The sequence below is a fragment of the Callospermophilus lateralis genome, chromosome 4, assembly GCF_048772815.1.
Source record: "Callospermophilus lateralis isolate mCalLat2 chromosome 4, mCalLat2.hap1, whole genome shotgun sequence".
In the NCBI taxonomy this organism is placed as follows: Eukaryota; Metazoa; Chordata; class Mammalia; order Rodentia; family Sciuridae; genus Callospermophilus; species Callospermophilus lateralis.
In genome coordinates, this window is record NC_135308.1 from 83,695,454 (window position 1) to 83,719,404 (window position 23,951).

At 35.1% G+C, this 23,951-nt stretch overlaps 1 protein-coding gene across 1 annotated transcript in view; it reads left to right on the forward strand.

Moving 5' to 3' along the window:
- Positions 1–23,951, forward strand: part of Ptpro (protein tyrosine phosphatase receptor type O) — a 108,972-nt gene that overhangs the window by 15,112 nt on the left and 69,909 nt on the right. The window contains exons 3-7 of the mRNA XM_076855342.1: positions 7,457–7,615; positions 8,799–8,951; positions 10,727–11,170; positions 12,858–13,019; positions 16,532–16,728. Of these exons, the coding sequence (XP_076711457.1) occupies positions 7,457–7,615; positions 8,799–8,951; positions 10,727–11,170; positions 12,858–13,019; positions 16,532–16,728 (1,115 nt within the window). The remainder of the gene's footprint in view (positions 1–7,456; positions 7,616–8,798; positions 8,952–10,726; positions 11,171–12,857; positions 13,020–16,531; positions 16,729–23,951) is intronic.

The window sequence follows — 23,951 nt, forward strand, 5'->3', positions numbered from 1 at the left end:
ATATTGCAACGACTCAACTCTGTGGTTACAAGATGAAGGCAGTCACAGCTAACACATAAGCAAATGGTCATAGTGGTGCCATCATAAAACTTAATTTGCAGACACCAACAATCTGAATTTTATGTCGTTTTCATGTGTTATGAAATGCTATTCTTCCTTTGTTTCCTGTTAACCACTTTAAAATGTAAAACACACTTTTAGCTTGGAAGTCTTATAAAAACAAGTTGCCGTGCATAGATTTGGCTTTGGGATTTGTAGTTTGCTGAGTTGATCTGTTATATAATTATCAGATATAATATTGTGATAATTATAGTATGTACTTGGAGGGGGTGCTATAAACAATGTAGAATTTTTGTAATGTAGAAATTGTAAAACTCCTTAACAAAATATGTGGCACAGAGCCCGTGATCCATAAATATAGGCAGTATTCATGGCATTAAATAGGAAGTTACTCACAGCTTCAGGAACACAGAAGAGTTGAAACAGATGAGGCAGGGAAACGCTTGTGAGGTGCAGATGACTGGATTAAGACAGAGATACTGACTAAAGGGAGAATGGTAAGTAGCCTACAGGCTTAGAAACTCCCAGCACAAAGAAATAAAATATTAAGGTGAGATGGGAGGCAGGGCGAATAACTAAGAAAGCTGTTGAAACGTTCCAGAAAAGAAAGGATGTGAACGTGTACTAAGACAGTGGGTGTGATAGTCCCCAGCCCTCCTGGACCCTGGATGACTGCCACCAGCCCACTTTAGTGGCCTTCTTGGATGTAGCTGAGATATCAGGTCAGGTCACAAATCATCATCTAAACAGGGCCCAAGCCTGGTACCCAGGATCAGTTCCTTTTCCCTACTCCTACCACCAGAAGTGAGGATCTAATCACAAATACCTCTTTCTTAAGAGAACCATGTCAGCAAAGACACACTCTCAGTGGGTCCCAACAGAAGCAAAGGTTGTTGACCCTGACCCAGTTGCTTCTGGGTCAGCAAAACAGAGCAACCTCAAGAGGAAGCACCTCTCTGAGCCATTAGCTTTTACCAGAGCCCAGGCTACCTTTGTTTTCTTTAAGAGCATTTGTTCTACATTTGCTTATGTTTCTCTCCCTTCTGAGAAAATTACATTCAGAACTTTCAAATATTTTCTTCATGATCTGCTACCTCAAAGGTAACTAAGGAACAAAAGATATCTTCAATTTGAAGATTAGTTTAAACATGGTATTTTTTTTACCTTTTCTTCAAAGGAAAAAATGGGATTTTAATGTTTAGATTCCTAGTCAAAATATTCAATAAATGTCTCCTATGTCATACACTGTTTTGCTACTACCAAAAAAGCAAAAAGAAAACCAGAAGTACATTTCCAAGTTTAAAAATAATATATTTATCTCTTTGAATCACTAAGAAAACAGAAACTCAAAGCAGAGAAGTGGGCTTAAATAATGGGCCTCCATGCTCCTGATATGGAAAAGGCAAGATTGGGTTTGGGCCCCATATAGCAAAAAAACAGAAATACTCTATAATAGACTGTGCACAGACCCAGCTCTGCTGAAAACAAAGTTCCTCCTGTTTAAGAAAAAACTTTATACATAGAGGCCTGGGAATGCAGGTGTGCACATACCCAGCATCTGCTACCAAGGAACAAGCCCAGAGCCCTCTTACGGTCAATGAGTCTGTGACAGACACTGTAACACCCATAGCATGAAGAATTCCTCAATGTACATGCCTTGGTTCAGGCCAGACGCTGTGTGAGCTAAGAAGAAGACAGTTGTCTAACTGCTTCAAGAGCAAGTGGTAAGTAAGAAACGGGGATGAAAAAGCAAAAAATGAAACTAGAACCTGAGTTTCAAAACACATGATGAAACCTATGCTAAGAAAAACGGACATCAGAACAACTGCAATGTTTCAGATTCTATTTTAAATACTATTATAACAAAAAATTATAGTAAGTTTATGATGTTCAAAGACATAAATGTAAGAATGATATCTATCTATTTTCAAAGGTCAAAGGATAGCAAAACAAAAACTAGCAAGAATAAAATAAAAACACATAGAATACACATAAGCATATAAAAACTTTCTGAAATGGATATAGTTATTTAAAATAAAATTTTAATTGGACCAACTAGTTAAAATTAATTTAATTGAATTTAAACTCACTTGCAATATTTAGGACTGTTTGTATACCGATGACCATTAAAGAGAATTGGAAGGTGACACTGAGAACAAAGAGTCTCTTGTGAGCAACTGCCCCATATTTTCCTTCTTTTTCTTTTTTCTAAGTACTGGTGATTGAATTCAGGGGTGCTTAATGACTGAACCATATTCACAACACCTCCTTATTTTTATTTTTGAGACATATTCTCATCAAGTTGCTGAAGGCTTCTCTAAATTGCTGAAGCTAACCTTGAACTTGTGATCTTCTGGCCTCAGTCTCCCAAGTTACTGGGATTTCAGGCATGCACCACCCTGCCCAATCACCCCATAATTCAGAACAGTGAGACAATCCACAGGTTGTGGAGATGGGAGTGGCCAAGCTATGAAGAATTACAAGTTCTAGAAAAGAGAATGGAAAGATGGATACATATTAGAAGAGATGATTATGAGAATTTCCAAGATTTAAAGAATAACATGAATCTACAAGTTGACAGAGCATTCCAAGAACCTAGTAGGTAGTTCAAAACTAAGAACAGCCAAGTTCTGTGGTGCATGCCTATAATCCCAGCAGCTTGGGATGCTGAGGCAAGAGCATCACAAGTTCAAAGCCAGCCTCACCAATTTAGCGAGGCTCTAACCAACTTAGAGAGATCACATCTCTAAATAAAATATAAAAAGTGCTAGGCAAAACTAAACACAAAGTGGATTAAGGGCCTAGGAATTAGACCAGAGACCCTGCGCTTAATAGAGCAAAAAGTAGGCCCAAATCTTCATCATATCAGATTAGGACCTGACTTCCTTATTAAGACTCCTATAGTGCAAGAAATAAAATCAAGAATCAATAAATGGGATGGATTCAAACTGAAAAACTCTTCTAAGCAAAAAAAGCAATCAGTGAGGTGAAGATAGAGCCTACAGAATGGGAGCAAATTTTTACCACATGCACTTCAGATAGAGCACTAATCTCTAGGATTTATAAACAAAAAACAACACCCAAAAAAGAGAAAAAAACAAATAACCCAACCAATAAATGGGCTAAGGAACAGAACAGACACTTCTCAGAAGATAATATACAATCAATCAACAAATATATGAAAAAATGTTCAACATCTTTAGCAATTAGAGAAATGCAAATCAAAACTACGATTTTATTTTACTCAAGTCAGAATGGCAGCTATTAAGAATACAAATAACAATAAAGTTTCACGAGGATGTGGGAGGGAAAGGCTCACTCATATATTGCAGGTGGGACTGCAAATTGGTGCAACCAATCTGGAAAGCAGTATGGAGATTCCTTGGAAAACTTGGGATAAAAGCATCATTTGACCCAGCTATAAACCCACTCCTTGGTTTATCCCCAAAGGACTTACAAACAGCATACTACAGTGATGCAGCCACATCAACATTTATAGCAGCACAATTCACAATAGCTAAATTGTGGAATCAACCTGGATGCCCTTCAATAGATGAATGGAGAAACTGTGATATATATACACAATGGAATATTACTCATCATTAAAAGAGAATAAAATCATGGCATTTGCAGGTAAATGGATGGAGTTGGAGAATAAAATGCTATGTAAGCCAATCCCAGAAAACCAAAGGCTGAATGTTTTCTCTGATATGTGGATGCTGATCCATAATGGGGGTAGGAATGGAGGAACTTTGGATAGGACAAAGGGGAGGGAGGTGGTGGGAGGGGGCATGGGGGTAGGAAAGATGGTGGAATGAGATGGACATCATTACCCTAAGTACATGTATGAAGACATGAATGGTATGACTCTACTTTGTGTACAACCAGAGAAATGAAAATTGTGCTCTATATGTGTACTAAAAGAATTGAAATGCATTTAGCTGTCATGTATAATAAATTAGAATAAATAAATAAATTTTAAAAAAGAAAAGAAAAAGTGCTAGGGATGTTGTTCAGTGATTAAGCACTCCTGGGCTCAATCCCTGGTACCAAATAAATAAATAAAATAACTAAGTATATGATGTCAAAACTGCAGTTTATCAAGGCTAAATTTAGAAGGAAAAAAAAATATAACCTTGGAAGATACCAGAGGAAAAGAGCATAGTATCTACAAGGGATTGGTCATCAAGCTGACAGAGACTTTTCTTCTGCAATAATTGGTGCAAGAAGAATAAGGAAGCAATATTTTCAAAGTACTGGGGATGAATCTGTCTACCTAGACTTTTATATTCAGCTATGTCAAAAATAACATGAAGAATAAAAAAAAGAACAAAGAAATTTTATAATATATAAAACTTAGGAGAATGTAACAACCATAACTCTAAAGAACTCATAATAGACATATTTCAGCAAGAAATAAAGGTGAATCTTTAAGAAATACATACACATAAAGAAATGACATATAGTATCATATAGTATATTATATGACAGAGATTGTATGACAAATTAGTTGGAAAAGATTGAAAAGAACCCATAAAATAGACAAAAGTCAAATAATTCTAAGAAGTGGGAATCTGAGTGGTTAAAAAATAATCAACCTCCTTCATGAGCAGGAAATTAAAACAATGAGACAAAATTTCATACTTTGTGGTGGCAAAAATTAGGAAAACCAACATAAGCAATTGCTAGAGAAAAACATGGATAAACAAGAACTATCATACATTGCTGATAATAATGTCAACTGACATAATCAAATTAGACCACAATTTGGCAATATCTTATATGACTGAAAATGTGTATACCCATATCCTACAATCTAGGATTTCCAGCCTAAGGAGACATGCCCAAGCAATTATTGCAATAGTGTTCATAAGACTGGATAGTTACAGGCAAGTATCTACCAAAGCAATTACAGATTTATTGTATAACTTATACAGTGATAAAATGAACACTTCAGAAACTAAAAGTTTCTAAAGATACTTGTATCAAGATGGATGAATCTCAAAACAATGTTAGATGATAAAAGCAAGCTGCAGAATGATATGTAGGACAAGGTTCTATTGACATGATATATAAAACCATGAAATAATGCTGACTACATACAAATATTAAAAAAAAAAACATCAGAAGATAAACACTAAATTCAGAGTAACAATTTACTCCTGGCCATGTTAGAGGTCCAAGGTAAGTTATATAGGGGAGTTTCAGCTGTTTCATACAGCTTAGTTTATTTGAAATATTAAAAGTCCTGAAGAAAGTAATAATAAGCAAAGTTCATAAGTGATTCACATTTTCTAGCTACCCCATTTCTCTGTCCAGTCCAGTCTGGTTCCTAAATCAAGAACAGGAAGCACAGCAGAGTGGTTGATAGCCACTTGGAGTATGGAATTAGATCAGGCTTTAACCTTTTAATCACTGAAATACATGTAGGTAATTACACCTCCGATTTATGCCCATCACTTAAAAAGAATTTTTTTCTTTTTTCAAAAAGAGAAATAATGAAACAACTAACTAGACAGATAACAGAAGATTTGGAGACTATGCACCTGCGTTCTACTGAAAACAGTAATTCTTAAACAGAATACACCTCATTAATGACTAGGCATGGAGTTGAGGACTTGCAGCTGATCTGGGGATTATTTACATTGAAGCTGAGGGAAATGTATAAAACAAACATGCAATCAGACATTTTAGAAATTCTCTTAAAGTTTTAGTAGCTTTGCAGCAGTCCAAAAAAAAAAAGGAAAGAAAGATCCTGAAAATAAATAAATTCGCATATATGACTTGCATTTCAAAGTTTAACTGTGGCTTTGATGTGCTGACTTCATGCCTCGGGGTATGAAAGATTGACTGGACCTCTCATTTCCCTTATCAGTGGAGGGAACCTTGGTGAGGGTGTGAAACAGGACTGCAGCAGGGGAAGAGGTCCAGCTCCATGGTTGCTTTTTTGCTCTTAGTTTCACCATTTTTTTATTTTTTTTTTTAACATCCAGAGTCCATAGCTAGATAGGATAGACTCTCTGGGTTAGTGATTAGGCTGAGTTGAAAGAAAGACCTTCGGATTATTCTCTAGGAGTTTTGAACTCAGACCTCAGATCTTCAAGGTTGTTTGTTTACACGGCATAGTAAGTACACTATGAAATAAAACTTTTATGTAGAAAGACCAGGGATGGGACAAGGATAAAACAAACTTTTAAACCAGAGAATACAGTACAGTCTGTATCACAAATATGAAAGCCTCCCTTTTTTTTATAGATATTGGCTTGGGTTTCCATAAAATTCAGGAAAACTCAAAGATTTTACATGTAGTTTCAATCTTCTTTCAATCCCTTTAATCAAAAGCAAAAAATAGGTTAAGGCCCTCAGGAACAGAATGAACTATATTCAGCTACAGATTGAAATAAACAAGATTCTCAATAATTATTTGTTGAAAGAACTAAATCAAGTTTTGGCATCTTATGTTATTGAAACTGAAATTTTAAAACTGTAAAATTTAAACTGAGGATATTGCTTTAGTTTGGGCTATAGATGATGTATGAGAACCCTCCCAACTTAAAAACTTTGAATTAAAATTTTTTATTTAAAACACAATGGTTGACTCCAAACCAAATTACTTTAAATACTTTTAATCAAATTAATGTAAGTAAAATTTATCCAGTAGCTCCTTCAGAAGGGTGGGGCAGATCTTTTCTTTTTTAAGAATTTTGCTGTATGAAGGAACATGGAGGAAATGCAGACATATCTCAATCAAAAATTTTTTAATGAGTGTTTGAAAAGTTTTGTGTTGAATTAACAGCTCAAGCAAACTAGAATAAATTTTAAGCTTCTGTAGAAAGAATGGTTTGATAACAATTTAAACTGTCATTTACAAAATTGAATATTTTACAATTTTATGCATAACATAGAAAAATAAATGCTAAGTTCCCATGAAGAAATAAATGATCACATAAATATTTACCATTGGCCAGAGCCAAAACGTATTTTCTGTTACTGGTTTGTTAATAACATCAAATTTTCTTGGCATAAGAAGAAGAAAAATGAGCTAGGAATCTGGAGATACAGAAGCTGTCACAAACTTGTTAAATTGTCTATGACAAGTAATTTAGTCTTTTTGAGCTTTAATTAATATTTGTTCTGTCTTGATCTCAGGGCTATTGCAAATGACAAATGACAAAAATGAATATGAAAGTTTTTTGAAAAGCAGAAACTACCATATAAAATGGAGTTTATTAATTATTACTGAAGAAAATACTCAACTCGTGAGAACTGAGGAGCTCAGTGCTCAGAGAACATAAAAATATGAGTAAAATTCTAGAAGTAATTCTTGGTACTTCAAATACTGATGACTTTTTCTCCTTTTTCCTTTTCTCTTTCTCCATTTACTTTCCTTCCATAGAACCTCTACCTGTAACCAGTGTTTCAATATATGACTATAAACCTTCTCCTGAAACAGGAGTCTTGTTTGAAATCCATTATCCAGAGAAATATAATGTTTTCACAAGAGTAAACATAAGCTACTGGGAAGGCAAGGACTTCCGGACTATGCTATATAAAGGTAAGAGGCAAAAAAAAGACCAAAGAGTAATGATTATTACTTATTACATGACTTTTTCCAAGTGGTCTCCTCTCTTACTCTAAAGACTTTTTATAATTCACTACTTGACCTATAAATGAGCCATTAAAAATAGTTATTGATTCATGAAAATTTTGTTATGAGGAGTCTCAGAACATCTGGTTCATTAGCTGAGAATCACAAGTCATGCATACGATATGAGAAGTACTCAAATTATTTTCAGTTACATGTTATTCTTGCCAAAGGCACCATGCCTGGTGCAGGAAATGAATTCAAAGAAGTTTAGAAGCAACTTTGCCTACCCATTTCTTTCTGAGTATGATACAAGGGCATTTCTAGAATTGGTTGACAAAGGCAACCTTTCACAAAGTTTTGTCTGAAGGGGTACAAGATTATTTTTAAATGCAAAAGGCAATATTTTTTGTTTCTTTGAATATATTTGCCTACATAAAGAAATTAATGATTGTATTAAGACACAAAAATTGTTTTCACTGTTTTTACTGGCCTGATGAGGAAAGTAGAGAAAGAGGATAGCCCATGGGAATTGAATAATTCAAATTATTCAAAGAATCAAGTAAACATTGCTGGGTGCTTATCATTTCTTTCCCTTATTTCTTTTAACTTGGATTGGATATTTAAATTTATTATTTTCTCTAATATGTTCCAAATAGAATCCAAATTTCTATCTACTTCTTTAGAACAGGCCCTGTCTGCCAATTGGCAGATAAACCAGTATACTTTAAAAGTAAGCTAATTTTTATGTTTTTATATGAAAACATTTTTCTGTGAAATTACTATTTCTTCTGTCATGAAGTGGCAAAATATTATGGTTTTTTTCATTCTTAAAATAAATGACTAGCATAAATCTGATCTCAATAATGTTTCACTAAAATTTCATATAATAAAACTATACTCTTGGGTTCAATCCCCAGCACCACATCCAATTATGTCCAATCTCCTTCAAAATTCTGGCAGAAAGGCTTTCAGGATTCAGTGTAAAAAAGATTCAAAATTTGATCTCTAGTTCTAATTATTTTTTACTGACCATGCCAGAAGTTGAAGGGAACATTTATTTTATGGATATTTAATCGTAATTGGAAATTTCTACAAGTATATGACATTTAGAAAATCCTATTTTTAATGTAATTGACTTTTTTCTTCACAGATTTCTTTAAGGGAAAAACAGTATTTAATCACTGGCTGCCAGGAATTTGTTATAGTAACATTACCTTTCAGCTGGTATCTGAGGCGACTTTTAATAAAAGTACCCTTGTGGAGTACAGTGGTGTCAGTCATGAACCCAAACAACATAGAACTGGTAAGTCTTCTGAAGAAGCAAATTTAGTAAAAAAATAATTAAGTTATATGTTGCTGTATATTGAATTTTATTCTTTTAAAAAACATAATGTTGAAGAGCTAAGAAAATAAATATATATTTTAACAAATTAAAATAAATTTTCAATCAATTTGAAAGGAACCAAGTATAATCTTAGATCTATAATCTTTAAATTAAAAAAATATGTGATTTTTACCAAAAGTTACAATTAAGTAACTTAACTGGATCTAATAGACATTGGTTGTCCTATAACCTGACATTGGTTATTCTATAACCTATACTCTGACAAATGCCCACATAGCAGAAAAGCAGATGGGAGACATTGTAGTACAGGCTATCAGATTATTAAGGAAAAATATTGGAACTTTGATATTTAAAACTTACAGTGGTTTACTTTTAGTAGCATCATTAATGTGAAGAAGTATTATATGATGGATGGATGCATGCATGGATGAGAAGAATGGATCCGTTAAAAATGCCATGTGCTGTGGTGCACACCTGCAACCCCAGGCTGAAGCAGGAGAATCACAAGTTTGAGGCCAGCCTCAGCAATTTATAGAGACCCTCAGCAATTTATCAAAGACCCTGCCTCAAAATAAAAAATAAAAAGAACTGGGGATATATCTCAGTGGTATAGGGCACCTGGGTTCAAACCCGAGTATCCCAAATATAATAATACCTACTAAATACCCATCATCAATATAAGCAATGTTGAGTATGCCTAATGAATGCTCAAAAGGCCCTTGTTATAAGAATTGGAAACAGACTCTGATAGATCACCCAACGGCCCCTACAATTTTAAACTCTAAGATATCATGACTCTCATTTCATTAGGCTAATATGAGGAAACTATTTCAGCTAACTAGCTAATTCACGTCATCTCCACATCAAGATTCTATTTGTCTTTTTTATTATTCGGTTTAAATAAAGACACATTGATTAAGCACATTCTACATGGAAGTTGTTCTAAGTCCTAAAACAGATTAACACAAAGTGAGATGAGACAGGTCCTCTGTCCTCAAAAAGTGGTACAGGTATTGTACAAATGACAGTAATACAAGGCAGAATGAAATAATGTCATCAAAAAGGTAAAAAGTTACATAATAGTAAAAAGGAAGGAGAGATAAATTTTTTTATTAGACTTTCATTGAAGAGGTGGTATTTGAGCTGCTATGTGAGGAACAGGTAGAAACTATTGCAGTTAGAAACCATGAAGTGTCTTTATAATTTTCTACCTCATTCATAAATTCATTTTATTCTCACGTTTCATTTTAGAGAAGTGAGGAGCAAAGCCATATTTCCAACACATGTGTCAACAACTCTCAAACCAACTCATTATGTATGCAGATATTCTAGGTGCAGCTATGTCACTGAAGTAGACTTATCTTGATAGCTACAAGTAAATTATATTTAGACTTTTTTAATAAAAATCCAGAGACTGAGACACTTTGTATTAAAAAGTGAAATTGTGATAAACTAAAGAATATTTATATAACTTTTCTTTAGAAATACTTAAATTACCACTTCAACAAGCATAAGTTAATACTTTTGAAGAATAACTGATGATTTGCTAATATGTACACATCATCCACTACACACTTTAGAAGTATGGCTACTTAAAATTACAGATTTTCTTCATGTAAATTTGTCTGTATGTTAGAAGTAAAATTAAACTTTATGTTGTAAATGTGTTTGATTCATTAGTATCCAGTATAACAGAGTTAAAGTAACTTGAAAATTGAAATTCTCTTTTACAGCCCCATATCCACCTCGAAATATTTCTGTTCGCTTTGTAAACTTGAACAAGAACAACTGGGAAGAACAGAGTGGCAACTTCCCAGAAGAATCCTTCTTAAAATCGCAAGATTCGACAGGAAAAGACAAACTCTTCCACTTCACAGATGAAACTCCTGAGATTCCCTCTGGCAATCTCTCTTCTGGTTGGCCTGATTTTAACAGCAGCGACTATGAAACCACATCTCAGCCCTATTGGTGGGACAGTGCATCCGCAACTCCTGAAAATGAAGATGAATTTGTCAGTGTACTTCCCATAGAATACGAAAATAATAATACACTCAGCGAGACTGAGAAGTCAACAGCAAGCTCTTTTTCTTTCTTCCCTGTTCAAATGATATTGAGCTGGTTACCACCAAAACCACCTACTGCCTTTGATGGGTTCAATATTCTCATAGAAAAAGAAGGTAAGGCAGCAGGAGACCAGAGGAAATAAGAAATGATGCAAAGAAAAGGAAATTTAAAATGGTTTTACATTTGAGATTAGAAAGAAAGTACCACTAGGTAGGTACTTAATATCTAAATCTAAATGGAAAGAAAGAGAAGTCTTTGAGTATCCAATGTGGACTGAGAACAGGAAACCAAAATAAATAAGGTAGATCAGAAGATTGGGGTGCTTCACAAGTCCCCTTTACTAAAACCATACAGATTTCACTGCCTAACATTTCACATACCCCAGGTCACCAATAAAAACCTTATGTTTGGAAACATTTTAGATTAAGAATCTAGCCATTACAAAATATTATAGAATATTCTGGAACAAATTTGTGAAATATTCAGCAAAAGAATCTTTACTTTTCATAAAAGTCTGAGACCTGTGACCTGCCTTCCCAGCTATTCATTCCTTATGGGATGTGCCCCTCTGGAACCAGTGCTCAGGTTTTCCCAAAGAGGAGCTGTTAGCAAAAAAGCAAAATAGGTAACAACTGCATCATATTTTGTATTCATTTATCAAGTATTTCAAATCTGTTCTTTATATTGTAGCCCACTAATTCATGAAAACAGAGCCATGGCATATCTGAATGTTTCATAGATTTTTATGGCTATTTTTTGTCTGTCTTGTTTTTACAGTAACATCCTTCATTTGCTATTTTCCAGTGTAGTCGTTTGGGTAGTGCAGGTTGTCATGTTGTCAAAGTTTGAAACTACAATGGCAGCCTGATTTTTATGGTAGGACATTAGAATCATGCAGGTTCATATATGAGATGCTGTTTTTTCGTATTTTATTTAATACAGTGAGATGTATCTTCTATACTAGACTGGGTTCTTTTATACTAAATGATAGTTCAATCAACAACACCCAAATATTATATAAAATTGAAATCCTTGGTTAATTATAATTATTTGAATCAAAAGTTATTTGTCTGGAATTTCTTAATTTAAAAAACAATAGTTTCCTTAACCTATTTTTTATTTGTCTTTTCTTTAATTTGTTCTGAGAAAAATAGTGTCTTGTAACTCAGAATATTTTTAATGCCTATTTCCTTGCAAATTCAATCATGCCTTTGTCTGACTGCAGTATGTTCTTTTGAAGACTATTGTAGTTACCAACAGATGATAATGACTTCAACTGAATTAATAAAGCAGCAGGAGATAGACTCTGAAACAATGTAAAATAATTCCTACTTTTAAAGTTTCCGGAAGAAAACAGGTGAAGAAAAAACATGGTGTGACATATTTCTCTAACTAGAAATATTTCAATATATTTTAAAACATTTATGGATATTTAATGCTGCAATGAGGAACTTAGAAGATATATGGTAGTAATTATTTCTTATCTCTTATATCAGATGAGAAACCCAATGATTGCTATCTTGTCCTACCATTCTGTTTCTATTGTGCACAGAATTTTATTGAGTAAAAATATATAAGATATGTAGTATGTCCATTCCTAGTTCTATTGATTTGGACACCATATTTTAGTTTTGGTATTTTAAAGTATTAAAAAAAATGAACTTTTATCCATGTTTTTTATTTATAATGCCTTTAGTTCAGAGGCCCAAATGATTTTAAATTAATTGGCTTGTCTATACCCAGGGTCCTTTCATATGTCAATTCAGATATATTCTCTTTGTGTGTGTATGTATGGTTTAGATAACTTTACTGAATATTTGACCGTGGATGAAGAAGCACATGAATTCGTCGCAGAATTGAAGGAGCCTGGGAAATATAAGCTATCTGTCACAACATTTAGTTCCTCAGGATCTTGTGAAACCCGAAAGAGTCAGTCAGCAAAGTCACTCAGCTTTTATATCAGTAAGTAGTAAAGAGATTATTTTGTGCTTACAGGGAAGCTAGAACAATGAAGCTGTTGAGATTAATGATGCTCAGGTGTCAATTATTCACAAACCTTAGGGATCCTGAGAATTCTTCAAGGTCGGGGGAGGCTGGGATCCAGGAGCTTCTGACAGCAGAGGAAATATATGTATGTTTAACAGTAGCACACCTACCCAGGGATTTAACTTGAGGATTATTTTTACTATTGTGATAATTGAACATTTATTAAGCTGGCCTTCCACACTAGCCTTAACAAACTCTCCAAGGACAAGGACACACAGTTTGGGAAATATGACTTTTGTTTGAGTTCATAATGAAATTTTCTATTATAGGACTATAAAAAATCTCATTACAGTATCGAACTTGCGGAGTTCAAAAAGAGAAGGTTCAAGCGTAGTTATACCCAGGTGGTCTCCCTGCAGTTGGCAGGAGAATACAAAGCTAGAGCATTCTAAAAGCCAGTCTCACATCTCAGGGTAGCTTCTACTTCCATAAAAGTAACAGCAGAGCAAGAGTGAGGCCCTCAGGCTGTACCAGCAGTGTGTCTCTGTAATGTTTTTAGCTTAACTATGTTTAATGGATGTTTAGGGGCTAAGCCTCAGTCATGCTGCTCACCAGGACTTTAATGTGCTTGTTGATTAGGAGAAAGAAAAGCCAGAAAACATGGATAAATACTGCTCTCAGAAAAGGGTGACCACTCTCTATTCCATGGCCTTCGTTACAGGCAAAACACTACCCTTTCTCAAATGATCCTCCAAAGATGGGTAGGGAGAAGAGAGGCAGAGGGAGAAAATCAGTGTACTTACCAGCTTAAAAATGTTGAAAATGATGCCCCTAATATAGCATTTTTACTTGAGAAACCAAAATATCACCACTCACGAAAAGTCTGAACTATTTATCCATCAGACACACAAAAAGGATATTGGTAATTGCTTTACATGGATTCCAATCATGGAAAATGTTTGATGTGAGATCACTTGAGAATGAAACAAAGCAGAGTATTCAGTACTTCCCAAGAGGCTAAAAATGCTTCGCTGAAGGAGACTTCCTGTCCACCAGGGCAGACCCACTGCCAGTGTCCTCTCTCCCTCAATGGTTTTAGCCACGTTAGCTTTGTGTCCTCTGAATTTCAATTGTGTTTCATAGTGCACAGCATAAAACACACACTTAATGAGAGACATTTTCCCAGATGCATTTTAAGGGTGTTCATCTTGCTTCTCACACCAAATTTTAAATCCTAGGCTGCCATGATGTTATTTGCTTATGTATTCATTCTTTTGTACATTCAATAAACACTTATTGAATCACTTTTATCAATAAGACCTTCTATTCTATTCTCAAGTATATCTAAAGTGAGCATTATTCAGTATTTGTCAGAATTGCTCAGATAAATGATTATTTCAGAGACATTTCTTAGTATTAATCTGTAAAAAGACAGACCAGTAGAAATTCTTTTGCCAATAAAAAAAATGTTTAAATCCTTAGAATATTCTGTAGACATTAAGGAGTTGTACAATGTACTCTCTAGATATAAATATTTATACTCAACAGGGTAAATGAGCAACAAATTAGGGTAGCTTGATTTCATTCAACATAGGGCAGTTACACACCAACTAAATAACATTTGCGGCCCATTTGCCTAACCCAACTGTTTCAGACATTCTGGTATTAAGTTACTGCACTAAGATTTATTACATTAAGATTTACATTTATGTTATTGCATTATGATTTATATTTGCATAGTTTTGAAGGCTTTCTAAGAGATGAGAATTAAAGCAGATACTTACCTTAGTCCCTCAACAGTTTTATGAAGGGAACATTTTTATTATCCCCATTTTTTTAATGTGAAAAAAGCTGAGTAACACAAAATTCAGTGACTACCCCACGTGTCAGAACAGGGATTAGAATTTAGCAATATGTAGCTTGCAGGGACACTCCACCTTGCTGACCATCAGGTAAAACTAAGAAATAAGAGCTTCCTGCCACTTTATCACTCCCTGCCCCCTCTATGACAGTAGCTTTACAGCAATAACACTTCACATTTACATAGTTCTCTAACACAGCAACAGCCTTGCAAAGTAGATTAATCAGATGGCATCAGGATATTTTGTCACAAAGCCACTGACTCAGAAGACAGGAGGTCCCAAGTAGCTCTGTGACACTGGTCAAGTCTGTGGACCTCTCTTTTCTTACCAATAAAATAAGACATCGGATCCTAAAGTTCTTTTCTATTCCAACATTCCATGATTGTCCATTTGACAGTTGCTGTGACCGAGATTTGGAGACATGAGATTGTTTGCCAAGTTTTACCATCAGTAATGAGTACACTGGAGGCCTGGGACAAGTTTACTACTTTCAAACCAAAGCTTCTCACTATTTAATAGGGCTCTAAGATGCCACATGCAGAGTTTAGAACATGGATTTTGGAATCAGACTTCTTGTGTGTGAATCCCAGCATGATTTACTTTATCTCTTCCTCAGTTTCTTTTTCTGAAAAGCAAGATTTAATAATAGTGCTTACCTCATAAACCTTTTAGATGAATTCAAGGATTAAAACACATAATCACATATAAACTTAAGTCAGAGCCTAGTACTCTGATTTAAAAACTATTTCCTTTGCACCATTTGCATTCAGCCTGAATCTGCCCTCCCCCAGCAGAGCACCTCCTAGGAATACAGTTTTCTATTAAAAGACTGTGAAATGCATCCTAAACAAAGAAGAGGAAGTTACTTGCAAATTTGCATTTCAAGGGGAATTTCTGTAGATAATAATCACCTTAACACTTCTTAAGTCCTTACTATGTACCAGGCACTGTGCTAAGAACTACTTCAAAAACCCGAGAGAACAAAGCTACTGACGGACACTTCTGTGAAGATATTTTGTAGCAAGGAACCTCACCCCATCCCTCAAATACCGCCCAGGTTTTAGCCTGCTTCTTTAATTGAGCTAGCCTATTTCCTATTTCTTGTCTAATATAGTCACAGTCTGCTTCTTTGTTCTTGCTGCTGCTAAATTTAAATTTTTTTTCACAGGATTGTAGCAGAGACTAATTTGAATCTCAAAGCAATTATTTCTAGAAACCAAAGATCCTCACAGCAAAGGAATTATGAACACTGATGAAACACTACACTGCCACACCCTCCCTTTGTTAAAAGAAAAGTAAATTCTCTCTGGTAAAAAAGTTACCAGGATACTCTCAAATGCATAGGACAAACTGAAGTGGAGCTTCTCTCCATCAGTAAAACTATATTTGCCTTTGCTGTTGTTGTTATTGTTGTTGTTGCTGCTGCTGCTGCTGCTACTGTTTGGAATGGTGGGGGGGATGGAGTTGAGGACTGTCACTGGGTAGAGGATGGAAAGAGCAACCTCCAGTCTTGCACTGAGTGTCTCTCTAAGGGCACAGGAAAATAACATGATGTTTAGACTAGAATCTTGGATCTCAACCAGCTCAGTGTGCAAGCTCTCTTATGTTCTGATTTGAAATGTTCAGGTTCTACAGGAGAGTGGATTGAAGAATTGACGGAGAAGCCCCAGCATGTGAGCGTCCATGTTTTAAGTTCAACCACTGCATTAATGTCCTGGACATCTTCCCAAGAGAACTACAACAGCACCATTGTGTCTGTGGTGTCCCTGACCTGCCAGAAACAAAAGGAGAGCCAGAGGCTTGAAAAGCAGTACTGCACTCAGGTAAAGGAAAGGCACCAGAAGCAGTGTCATTGGCAAAGCAAGGCGACAATGGCAGGAAGCAGCACTGAGGTCTCCCTGGAAGGGAAGGAGTGTTGGAGGCAGGGTTACCAAGAGCCCGCAGAGGAGCTGGGTATGGCTCTTTAGCTACAGTCATATTCTTTCCTTTCATATGAGCCCATGTTCCTTTCACTTTTATTCCTTGTTCAAGAAAATGTGCTGAGACCCTAAGATGTAACAAATACTAGGACAGATATTGGAGATCAAGATAATCTCCTAAAAAAAAAAAAAAAAGAAAATTAAAAAAATAAAAAAAAAGATAATCTCCTGAGAACAACAGATAAGTGAACAAAGAATTACTGCATCTTATAGAATGAGCTCTATGCACAAAGTAAATGATAGAAAGGTCTCATGAGTTCAAAGAAGGAGCTGGGCATTAGTAACAGATTGGGAGGAGAGATAATTTAAAAACTGGTCATAAAACCTTCCCAGGGGAAGAGAGAAACAACCAAGCAGGGGTTGGGATGTCTTTTGCTTGTTTGTTTTACTTTTTTTTCCATTCTTTTAGGTTTTATTTTAATTATAAAAGTAAATGTGTTCACAGAGAAAATAATTCAAAAGTATATAAAGTAAAAAATTCCCTTCTCACCCATCACAGCTGAGAAGAGTTTTGAAGGAAAAATAGGAGTTAACCAGACACCAAGGAGAGTGAGGGGCAGGTGGAGAGGTGTTCTGTGAGGAGCTGACAGAATGGGTATGCACACCGGATCATGAGTCCTGAAGGAAATTTGACAGCAGGAGTTGAGAGCAACATCCCTCTCGGTCGCCCTGAGAACCTGAGGCCTTGTTCTATTTTCCTAAAATCCCCTTTTTATTTTTCCATATGGTGACATTGGAATGAATTTTGGCATCTCACATATTATTTTCTTCCCTAAAGGCAAAAACAATTAAATTACCTATTCATGTGGAGAAACTTCAGGATGTTCCCATTCCTCCTAGGAAAATTAGGCAGTAGTGGAATTCAAACAGTGAGAAATTTTAAATTAATAAGAGAGACTCCAGAATTATGACCCTCAGAGCACTAAAAGCAGTAGGATGCTGAGATAAAGCCATACTTGAGGATGAACTCACCCCTTGACTTAAATTAAGGGGTAAATGTGCTAATCCACTAACTAGTAATCCAAGCTCATTGTGCAGCCCACCACCTGCCTTGGCTGAGAGCACTCAAGGTAACTGGCCCATTCCACTGGCAGAAGAATGGGCTTCCCTTACAGTGATCTGGAACTCACTTTTTGCTTTTTGCTCCATCTACATACAACTTCTGTATCCATCACATAGAAGCCAAAAGCTAAAGGTGCAGGTAGACATTATAAATTATAAATGAGCCACCAAAGTCTCGTCTAAGTGTACTTTGACAGTGCCTTTTCAAAATGCAAACATGAAACTGTTAAAGGTTATGGACGGCCACTGAGGCCAGTATTAAAGTGCAGTGCAAGAGCTAGAACACTAGGCTAGTTGTCATTTGTAACCATGAGATTTGGGGAGGATTGTGTTATTATACCACCATTGTCCATCCCCCCCACACACACACAGACTTTTCAGATGAGGAAACCAAAGTTCAAAAAGTCTCAAGAACCAGCTGTGATTTATATAGCAAGCAACTAAAGAAATCTAAAAGATGATCTTACCAGGACTGGTTTAACTTTGGCTTTGGCTTATTTCTTAAAGCAACCATTATCCCAAAAGAAAAAAATAATATTTCTTGAGCTTTATATTCAATGGAACTGTATTTATATCAAAAGGAAAATCAAAATATGGTTCTAAAATAAAATTGATTTTAAAACCAATCTAAGCTAAGTATCCCTTATTCAAAATACTCAGGATCAGAAGTATTTCCGATTTCAATTTTTTTTTATTTTGGTATATATGTATGTATTATGTATACACTTGTATGAATGGTACCCACATTCTAAACACAAAATTTATTTATGTCATATATAACTTATACAAATAGGTTGATGGCAATTTTATAAAATATTTTTAATAGTTTTGTATATGAAGCAAGTTTTATGGTGTGAAATTTTCCTCCTGTGGGATAACATTGGTGTTCAAAAGGTTTCAGATTTCAGAGCATTTCAGATTGGGGGTTTTCAGATTAGGGATACTCCAGCCATCACTCATAACAATGGTTTCACTCTTGTAGTCTCACTGTACTTACATTGTTCAATCACTGACTGTACCACAGAATTATGCTGTTTATGCTGAGAGCCACAGCCAAGTCGGAATGTCCCCTGGCATTTTGCCAGAAGTAATGGTTGAGAGGCGAGCCATTAAGATGATGATATTAAGTTAAACTGTCTATAATTGCTGTGACTGGATGATGCTGGATTGAAACAGGCTGTGTATTCAATTGTATATTAGACCTTTACTGTCCGCCTCGGGTGCCCACTACTTTGGAGTTCCGTTCTCGTGGTGAGTGCACGCACAGCCCGGGGGTGTTCCGGGAGAGTTCCCGGGGAGAGTTCCGGTTGGTGTGTGGTGTGTTCCTGGAGGAGCCACGTGGGTGGTGTTCGGGAGAGTTCTGGGGGAGCATGTGTGGAGTGTGCTTGCTGGTGGAGTTCCGAAATAAAGTTTGTTCTTGCTTGAGTGGCTCATGATTTGTGCCCAGCCAGACTGCGGCATTTTATATTACCTAGGTGATCTGTAAGATTCACTGCTAATGTCCCTACTCTACCCTTTAACTCCACTGATTCCTGAGTGACTCTGTGTCAGGTGGGTCATATGAGGTAGCACAAATTTAGACCTGAACCCTAATTTCATGAAACTTAAAATCTGGCCTTCCTTGTCAGTACAGTGTATTAAATGTGTTCTCATGGTGTGTGTGTGTTACAAGCAAATGTTCTCAGGAAGGAGTTTTGTGATACATTTCTCCCAGCACCATTGTAAGACTATTCATTCACAAATATGTTGAACATAAAGTCAGTGCTAAATCAGTGTGATGTAAAACACTTGAACAATTCTTCAGAGTAAATGTGCTATCGGCATCCTCTCCAAAGACTTATGCATAATCATACTTTCAGAATGAGGAAGAGTCATATTCATGTGTATTAGTTCTTATGTGTGGTCTTAGTCCATGAATGTGTTCTGGCAACTTAGAGGAATTTATAACTTAATGACAAAATCAGACAGAAAGACAATCAAATGAAGAAATGGTAGAAGTAAAAGACAGAAAGTCACACACTGGTTAGTATCAGAGCAGTGGCCAACACCCAAATGATCTGAATTCCCAGCCAGTTTCTATGGATTGCATATACTGTCTTATGGGAGGTTCACCCTCACCACCATCCTGACAGACTCCAGAGCTCAAACTCCAGCATCAGACAAGTGTGGGTTTAAGACCTGATTCTAACAGTGAACACGAGGGCAACTTTCTTCATCTCTGCAAGTCTTGGTGTCTTCATCTGTGATATGGGGAGAAGTCAATTCTACCTATGGAGTTGTGATAAAAATAAAAGGACTCTTTGTTTAATTCAGCATTTGGAACATAGTAAGCGCATAAAAAGAAGCATTAGCATTTGTCACTATCCAGATTTAGTTGGATGCTTTTTGAGTCAATGGAGGGAAGTGAAGCAGCTTTGGAGTCCTCTATAGAAAAGTCTGGAATATATGTATAGCTAAGAGGAAGGACCACACAATAGAATAAGACCATTTCAGACTCAGAAGAACTGTCACTATAAAATAGCTCTACCCCACTATTTAAACAGTCTATCTCATATTTCTTCCCACCATGTTCTCTAATACATTTTTTCCTCGTATTTCTTGAGCTGAAGAGGGGTAGTAATGGGGCGTATTTGGAGTGAGACTGAATTCAACTGAGTTCTCAGGATTGAAACTTAAACCAGTCAAGAAAGATACGGAAATGCTAGATAGGTGGAAATTGACGAAAGGAATATAGAATTATCTTGTAGGGAATAAAGCTAATGTTATTTAGTAAGAAGAATGAAGGAGCATTTCCCTTGCCCTCTTCAACACATGTCTAAAGAGGTCCAGGATAAATAAAAAGAAAAGGATATAGAGAAGACATCTGCACCCCCACATTCATTTCAGCATTTTTCAAAGTAGCCAAGAAATGGAATCAACATCAGCAGAATAAATAATGAAATTATTTATTTCATACTTAGGAATACTTAGGAATCAACCTAAGTATTCATCAGCAGAATAAATGATGAAATAAATTCTATGAATAAATAATGAAAAAGTGATATATACCCAGAAGGAACACTATACGTCCTTTAAAAGAAGGAAATTCTATCATTTACAACAATATTGATGAACCTGGAGAACATCATACTAAGTGAAATAAGCAGTCATTGTAAGACAAATGCTGTGTGATCTACATATATATGGAATCTTTAAAAAAAAAACTCAATTTCATAGAAAAAGAAGAAAGGTGGTTATTAGTTATCAGAAACTAGAGGGAGGAGGAGGAAGATGGGAAAAGGGAAGATGTTGAATAAAGGCTACAAAATTTCAGTTATACTGGAGGAATACATTTTAGTGAGCACTTGATGGTAACCACAGGTAATAATTGTGTATAGTATATTTCAAAATTACTAAAATAGATTTTTAACAGTCTTACCTCTAAAAAAATGATACACTGGTGATGTAACAGTTAATTTAAATCAACCTGATGAAATCTTTCTATGATATATATATATATATATATATATATATATATATATATATATATATATATATATATCAAAGTATCACATTTTACCCCACAGGTACCTACAATTGTTCTCCAGGTATAAATAAATTTTAAAAAATAGGCATACAGTAATAGAAGTATAAACATAAGCTGGCAGCTTAGCAAATATTTAGAAATGAGGGATGCATTTGTGTTCATAATTTTTTGTTACTAAGGCAAGTAATTTGCAATACCATTTTCTTTAAAGTAATGTGTGTGTGTATGTATGTGTGTGTATATATATATATATATCATTGCTTATAAAAATGTATCCCAGTATAATTTATCTGGTATAAATTTATTTATTTACTTATTATTTTTAAGAGGTATGGACAGATTTATTTAGGACAGAAGAGACACATTCAAAGGAGAATGGAAGCCATCTTGAGAGCAGGAGACAAACAGGATGAATGTATAGCAGCATATTTAAGTGGTTATGATTCCATGTATTTCTTTGAATAGTTAGAATCAACTACAGCCTAAAATATTATTAAACTAAAGAAACTTTAACATTACCCTGAAATAATCTAAGCTCTTTACATCCTGTGTAATTCTGAATATTCTAAGTAGGCAAAATGAGTGACTGTTGATCTAAGTTAGCATTTACTGGTACAGTAGGAAGTTTATAACATGCTGTAGAATTCAAATGAAGAGTTTGGAGCGGTGTTCATAATATAAGACATATATGGCTCCATGACATATTATTGACATATATGTGCTAGAGGAGAGTCTAGAAGAATTCCTGCCAAAATATCAGGACTTGTGGAATGAGAACAGAAAAGACTTCCAATTTATGCCATTTACTCTTCTGCTGTGGGAACAATATTTATAATGAGCATGTGTTCCTTTTACCACTTAGAATTTGTTTGTTTGTTTTTAGACATCTTACTATGTTGCCCAGGCTGGCCTCAGACTTAACATCCTACTGCCTCAGGCTCCTGAGTAGCTGGGATATAGGCAGGTGCTGCCTCATCCAACTTAGAATATATTTCAAAGATATGAAATAGTCCATATAAAATGTATGTTCTCATTCATATTGTCTCTTTAGAAAATTCACTATCAGCTAAGGATACCTGAGTCACTTTGTGTATAAGTCTTCCAGTAAAATTGAAAATCTAAAATGTGAGCAAAAAACACTGATACAAAAGAGTGTAAATAGAAAAGAAAGGATAGAAGAGCTAATTTATTAATCAGATTTAATCTCACTTTAGTCAAGCCAATGGAATGGGAATTTTAGTGTGGTGCTCCAATTGTACAAAGCAGTTTGTATGTACCAATTAAATTACACAATTTCTACCATTTATAATTTGTTTCTGATATTAGAAGAGATTAAAATTCACTTTATAACATCAGTTATATGTTTATCCTAAAAAATCTTAATGAGACTTTTAAAAACATTAGAGTATAGGGGCTGGGTTGTGGCTCAGTGGTAGAGTGCTCACCTAGCATGTGTGAGGCCCTGGATTCAATCTTCAGCACCACATAAAATAAATAAATAAACAAAATAAAGCTATTGTGTCCATCTACTACTAAAAAAATTTTTAGAAATCAGTATGGTGTATTCTCAAAAGACAAAGAATGGAATCACCATCTGACCCAGTTATACCATTCCTTGGTATTTATCTGTAAGAATTAAAGTGAGCCTACTTTTAGAGATACAAGCATACCCATGTTAATTGCAGCACAATTCACAATGACAATTTATGGAATCAGCCTAGGTGTTCATCAACAGATTAATGAATAATAAAATGTGACATATATAAAAATAAATTCAAAAATTACAGTATAGATAAACTATTAACAATACTGTTCTCATTCATTTGTATTCCTTCCTGCAGTGATTCTGCAATTTTATATCCCAGGTGCCAAAAAAACTTGATTATAAGAGTTAATATTTCTTGATATTCTGGTTTAAGCAATCTCATGACTCTATGAGATATGTGATATTATTATCTATATTTTATTAATGAAGAAACCGAGGTAAAAAGTTTAAATAATATATAAGAAAATCCCCAGGCATATACAGAGTTTGATGTCAGGCAGCCTGAATAGAGAACCTGTGTTCTTCCCATTAAGAAAGATCATCTTAAATATTAGAGGCACTGAAGTCAAAATAGCTCACTTCCTAACAACTAGTTGAACCATAAATCCATGTGCATTTCAACATTCAACTTTAATAAATCCATTTTGTTCATCTTATACATTGTCACTATTGGACTCCATATGGCATTTGTTACATAACAGTAGTTTTCAGTAGTTTTTCAGTAGTTTTCTTTTTTTTTTAAGTAAAAAGGAATTCATCTAAATGAGAAATGTTCTCCATAACATTATTTTATAAGGTTACCAACAGACTTGCAAAGTGCTTACTGCTGTATTTCTACATTCTGCCAGTGACTTGCCCATAGATTAGAGGTCCCAACAATAAGCTTCTATTGCCAACAGTGAGTTTCAGTATGTGACCTTGGCCATTCTCTGG